Raw genomic sequence first — 6740 nt, 5'->3', positions numbered from 1 at the left:
TTATTTTATCATCAATGTACAGCCCAACATTGTGAGTTTTCACATATTACAGGCTTTGTTTTCATTTTCACACTTGCTCTAAATCGCGTGAAAAACCTGTCCTAACGGTTAAATAATGCTCACTGTAAGGCAAACGCGCTGAAACCCACTGTCCACAACCGCCGTTTACCGCAATTGTCGTGAATCATCTCCAAGGGTCACTCCCACTGAGAAAACCCTCTATTGAGGCGTTCGTGTTCCACAGCACACTGACGATCTGATTCTCGATTCTATACCCACAGTAGCTAGTATCTTACCAGGAGGACGGGGGTCATCCGCGAATTAACCGCGACGATTCGGTTCGCCTGAGGGGGGAAACACTGTCGTATGACAAAATCCCAGAGTCGGGCCCGCGTGCGATTACCCGCGCAAGCTTTCGAGGGTGAGAACGACGCGACGCGACCGGCTTTAGGTGAGGATAGACAAAAGCTAAAAACGAGCTCCAATACGCGACGGGGTAGAGGTTCTCTCGCTTGCTCTCCCCCAAACGAGACGCGCTACCCCATGGTTTTGCGACCGATGCTGACACTGCAACCGGGGGCTGAAAATTCAACACTTTTGTGATGATTTTGGCTACGGGGTGATTTTTTTTCATGCTCGTGTATAAATATGTTGGGAAAAGTCACCGAAGTCATCAGTCAGCTCTGAACAGTTACCAGTGTTACATTTTCTACGCTTAAACAGTTGAAAAATGAAGGTTCGTTTGTTCTTTTTGTTTGCGTTGCCCCCGAATTTTGGTGCAGTGCCATAAGCTTGTGTGTGATTTTTTTTACGAGTTGCCAATCTAATTTGGATTGATATTGAACTTTGGATGAATATTCGAAATCTGTATCGGTTATTACAAATGAATTTTGAAGTGAAGTTGTTAAATGATTGTGAAGTTTGATGAAATTAGTTACGGTTTTTTCTGTGCAATTAAGTTCATAAACATCTTCAGAAATTTCTATGGACAAGCACAACTTGGATACAAAAAATAGAACCAATTGCGTTACATTTTGTGTAACAAAATAAAAATCTGTTGCATGTTCAGTGTTATTTTCAACAAAAATAACTAATGTTGTTATATTTTGATACCAATAGTAGTTTCAGATATTAAGTTGATTATTTTATACAGTTGAATTTATTTTGTAGTCAAAATCGATTAAGCATGTAATGGAAAAATCGTCTGTCATTATGGTTTTAAATTATTTTTCACAACTGAGCTTTACTTCAGTTATATTAAACATCTTCTCTCTGGTTGCCATTCATATTTCTGCAGGCTTTCGTCGTATTTGCAGTGGTCATCGCCATCGTGGCTGGTGCTGCCGTTGAGAAGAAGGAAGTCGAGAAATCTGTAGCCCCGGCAGAAGGTGAGAAGAAACAGGACAAGCGCGGCCTGTGGGATCTTGGCTACGGATACGACTCGCATGGTTGGGATTCTCCACTGAAGTTGTCGCACGGTTGGGATGAGCCCCATGTAACCACTATCATCAAGAAGGAACACGTCCCTGTTCCATACGAAGTCGAAAAACACGTGCCGTACCCAGTCAAGGTTCCATATCCAGTGACCGTTGAGAAGCACGTTCCAGTCGTCGTCGAAAAGAAGGTCCCAGTTTATGTCGAGAAACCAGTGGCCTACCCAGTCAAGGTTCCCTTCAAGGTTAAGGAATACGTCGAGGTTCCCAAGCCATACCCAGTGCATGTTGAGAAGCCATACCCAGTCTACGTGAAGAAGCCAGTCGTTGTCGAGAAGCACGTCCCAGTGTACGTCAAATCCCACGGCTGGGAACCCCATAGCCATTCGTACTCCGAGTTCCACTCGTACCACTAAATCGATAAGACTGGTTCTAGCTACTAGACCAACAAATTACACGAACTCTCAAAAAGTGTTGATATTAATCTCACATAAGCATACTCAAACTATTCCAATATTGTGATCTTCATGTATTTCATCGCTTCTGGCCCGGACAAGTCTCTCTTGGCTGACCGGTCGCCCCTTGTTAACGTTACTCGACTTGTTACAGGACCTACTGCAGGGCTGCAGAAGAGAATACTCAACTTTCTGTCTCAAACGAGGAAAAGTACTGGAAAGCCAAAAATCCATTCATTTTTCAACTTGTTGACCAATGTAAATAAATTATTTTACTTTGTCTACATGTTGTAGACAAAAAGTAATAAAACCTGAACAAAAAAAATACAAAAAACTGAACTCACGTTTTAATGTTACTCATTTCCATCCCTTTGACAAACCATTCGTCATTCGACAGTTCAAGGCCTTCGAATGCCTATCAAACGGCAGTCCACTCGAGTATAGGGCAAAGGAAACCACTATTGATGCTAATTAGAGGTACGAACAAAGCTACGAACGCATTCTTTATTTGCATGCAGTAAGCGGAAAGCCGCGCACGTGTGCCTGCCTAATGTAGGATTGAGTCCGAGAAGCTGCGAGGTCATCCCATCAGCTGCGACAGAAAAATGCAGAAACTGAAAGTGCAGCTCAAACAAGCGATTCCTCAAAGCGACCGCAGCATGAGCCGTGCCTCTTATGTACCTATTATTGACTGGTGGCAGAGTTGAGTTATAGTTTCCGCTTGGTGTTCTGGCGCGATTTTAAGTGTCTGAAAAGGAAGCGAAAGGTGCTGAAAATTACCGTTGGTACGCTTGCGGCGGCTCGGACAGAAGCGTTTATGCTTCCAGCGGATGATGATTCGTGTCAAGGTTTGTTGGCTGCTCTCTGTTGGAACATTGTTCTATTGGGTGATTAAAGAAGTTTGTGGTTTTACTCGAGTAGCTCCCGATCTTTTGAAAAGATTAGATTGCGTTTTTCATACATTTCCGATGGAAGATCGAAAGCTTGGGAAATCAAATTTGTTTATATAAGTTGCAATAAAATGCATGCCAATAAAGTGATTAGCTAATCTATTCATTAGAAATTTTTAATTTCATTTAGAGGATTCATCAAATCGTGGTTTGAGCTTATCGAGATGAAAGAGAGTGAAGTTTCGTTTTTTTTGGAGATAAGCATAGGTACAAATACCGTTTAAAAGAACCAAGTCGAAAAACCGAGCCAAAATAACCATAGTGAAGCATAAAATATGCTCGGTGCATCGAACAAATCTTCATTGGGGTATGCATCTGCCAAAGCTATCGAGATTGAAACCACTTCTCATCAGCTTACGTTTTTTTTTCGTTTCATTGTCGACCATGACCTTGACCAGTTGATGTTCCGATCGTTGTTTCCGCTATGATATAATCACAGTCGATGCTTCTGTGGAAAATCCGTGTTTGGGGTACGAAGCATAGACGGAAAAGAAAAAAACCAGCCGATCAGTAGACCAATGAGATAACTAATTTGATTTCACTTTTTTCGTGTTTGTTGCTGTACGTTGCGCTCATCACGCGCGAAGCGGGGTGATCGTGTCGCGAATATTATAGCAGGGTAGAGTGAAGAGTAAAAGTGGATCGTTTATTATCAATGAAAATCGGAGCTTACTCAGGTTAAAGTAAGATATTTCATGGTACATGTTATGCTTTACAATAGAGAGTAAATCTAGGATGGATGGAATTTATATCACAACAACCTAGAAAAAAAACTATCAATTGTATTTTTTACCTTGGAAAATGTTTCAAACAAAATGATTCTCAAATTTCGATCCACTGGCAATTTGCAACGCTTTCGAAGGTTGTATGATTAAAATATTTTTTATAAAAGAAATCAGTTATCTAATGAACTTACGGAAACCAATAGGCATTTGCAAAATCAATCAAAGAAATAGTTATCGGTTCCCGTTATACTCTACTAAATTTAGTAGAGTATAACGGAAACCGATAACTATTTCTTTGATTGATCTCAATCACTCTGCTAAGACGCTCGTTATAGATTTTCTACATTTGCAAAATGTTATTTTTTGAAACACGTATCTCTTCTTATGATATAGACCGTTCGGCGAAAATAATTGTTTGTCGAAGCCATCAGCCATTGAATAGGAACTGGTTCTGTTCTGTACTTAAAATAACTAAATATTGTGAACCACAATTTTCAGCTGCAAAAATAATTGTTAGAAAAGAAAGCAAATATAACGGTACCATTAAGTTTAAGTAATACAATAAATGCCAAATAATAATTCGCCTATCCTAAAAACATATTTTAATTACCACATGTATTGATATGCAAAGCCTATGTGAACTGGTGTAAAGCATAATGAGAAAATGTACTTTTATCTTTTAACTAAGTGATAGTTGGTCTCCTAATCGAGAATGGAACTGTAAATGCTCATTGATTCCTTAAAATATGCATCAAGATTAGTTACAGGTTCAATACATTCTAAGTATTAAAATATTCATTTTAAGATGAAATACTATAACTATCAACGGTTACTTCGCACTTTACATTATTTAGTCAAGAATGTCATTTGAAAATTATATCATAAAATCACTCAATAGTTTGTAAGCGTCTTATGTATGCAGTACTTATCTCATAATATTGGTAAAAAAGTCCTTTTTGAGATTATTAAAAAAAAAAAAAACAACAATGCCTGCGGTTGATGGTAAATGGTAGGACAACTAAAAACCTAAGAACGAACAAACTAGTTTTCAAACAACAATTAGCACTTCATATTCTTTTTGAATTTGTTTTCCTCTCTTATTTATTGCGCGGATTTCGTTTGACTCAACATTTAGCTGCCTCGAGCACGTACTAAATAAACCAACCCCATTATGCTGTAAGTATATTCACCACGTATCGTTGGAGACAAATCAGGGTATAACTTTTGGCGCAATGCTGACGCGATAGTTTATTCGACACATTAGACACGTTTATGACACGTTATTTGCACAAGTTGATAGCGGAGGGATCACTCTAGCGAAAATCACACTTGGGACAATTACTAAAGTTAAACCATCACCAAAAGGAAAAGACACTCCGGAAAAACTATGAAAGCAGATAGGACCTTTTGAAATATTTATTCTACTATATAAAAATGGAATTCCGTAACGCTTGGTCTTATTGATATTATTCCCTCAGTCTCTGATAATTTTGAATCGTTCTAAACCAAAAATAATAAGCGGTGACATGTAGGTTTTTTAACATGAAAATGTTCGCTTATAAAATAATTGGTATCTAATTACTAAAACTTGGGATATTATTCACAAAACTACATAAAACATGCAAAATTTTGACTTTCTGTGCTAAATTTGCCTCTAAATCAAAATTCAAAGCGATGACATATGACTCTTTTTTCACTAAAATGTTTGTTAATGTTCAGGAAAGACATTTGAGGAAAAATAATTAGTATCTGATCACTAAAACTTGAAATATTATTCACAAAACTACGTAAAACATGCAAAACTATGACTTTTTATACTTAATTCGTCTCCAAATCAAAATTCAAAGCGATAACATGTGATTCTATTTTCATTAAAATGTTCGTTGATGTTTAAGGAAGACATTTGAGAAAAAATAACAGGTATCTGATTACTAAAACTTGAGATATTATTCACAAAACTACGTAAAACATTCAAAATTTTGACTTTTTGTGCTAAGTTTGCCTCTAAATCAAAATTCAAAGCAATGACATATGACTCCTTTTTCACCAAAATACTAAAACTCGAGATATTATTCACAAAACTACGTGAAACATGCAAAATCATGACTTTTATGCTGAATTTGCCTCTAAATCAAACGCAGTGGTCTGTGATTTTTACTATAATAAAATGTTCGTTGTGTTTAGGAAAGATATTTGAGGGGAAAATAATAGGTTCTGATTATTTGAAATTTAAATATTTTCCGCAAAACCACATGAAAAATGCAAAACCATAATTTTTAGGGCTCAATTTGTCTCTAAATCAGAATTCAAAGCGATGACACGTGATTTTTTTTCAATAAAATGTTCGTTGATATTCAGGAATGGCATTCGAGAAGAAATAATAGTTATCTGATAATTGAAAATAGGGATATTATTCACAAAACTAAGTAAAAATAAAATATCATGAATATTTTGGCTCAATTTGACTCTAAATCCAAATTCAAAGCTATGATATATAATTTTTTCCATTAAAATGTTTGTTTATGTTCAGGAAAGACTTGTGAGTAAAAATAACAGATTTTTGATTACTGATAATTGAGATATTATTCACAACACTACGTTAAACAAGCAAAATCATGAATATTTGAACTAAATTTGCCTCTAAATCGAAATTCAAAGCTATGATATGTAATTGTGCTTCATTGAAATGTTTGTTAATGTTCAGGAAAGACATTTGAGGAAAAATAATAGGTTGCTAAAAGTTGAGATATAACTTTAAAAACTATGTTTGTTTGATTTCGGATGTTTTCCAGAAACCGGATGTTACCATCTTCGACTTCAAAATGGTGTCTGTGGTCGGTTCTAGCTCCTGTGTATCATTCTGGTTCCGAAAATACTCATATTGTATGGAAACCGCCCATTTTTGGCTGTTTTTTAGAAACAGGAAGTTGCCATCTTACAATTCATAATGGTGTCTGAGGTCAATTTTCAGTTTCATTCTCGTTCCAGAGATACTCATATTGTGTGGTATTTGGTCACTTTAGGCTGTTTTCCGGACACCGGTCGCCATCTTACAATTCAAAATGTTGTCTGAGGTCGATTTGTGGCTTCAGTGCGTCATAACAATCCCGGAAATACCCATATTGGGTGGTGTTTGGTCATTTTCCGCTGTTTTTCAGAAACCGGAAGTCGCCATTT

The 6740-nt window shown here is 36.9% G+C and overlaps 1 protein-coding gene across 1 annotated transcript; it reads left to right on the top strand.

Moving 5' to 3' along the window:
• The first annotated feature begins 658 nt into the window (after window positions 1-658).
• On the top strand, window positions 659-2230 carry LOC129730229 (mantle protein-like). Its single transcript, XM_055689384.1, has 2 exons — window positions 659-736; window positions 1298-2230. The coding sequence occupies exons 1-2, from the start codon at window positions 731-733 to the stop codon at window positions 1847-1849; spliced, it is 558 nt and encodes a 185-aa protein (XP_055545359.1). The 5' UTR covers window positions 659-730; the 3' UTR covers window positions 1850-2230.
• The last annotated feature ends 4510 nt before the right edge of the window (window positions 2231-6740 follow it).

This window comes from Wyeomyia smithii, chromosome 3 (assembly GCF_029784165.1).
Source record: "Wyeomyia smithii strain HCP4-BCI-WySm-NY-G18 chromosome 3, ASM2978416v1, whole genome shotgun sequence".
NCBI lineage: Eukaryota > Metazoa > Arthropoda > Insecta > Diptera > Culicidae > Wyeomyia > Wyeomyia smithii.
Note: the sequence above shows the minus strand (reverse complement) of the source record. Positions and strands in the feature narration are given on the sequence as shown.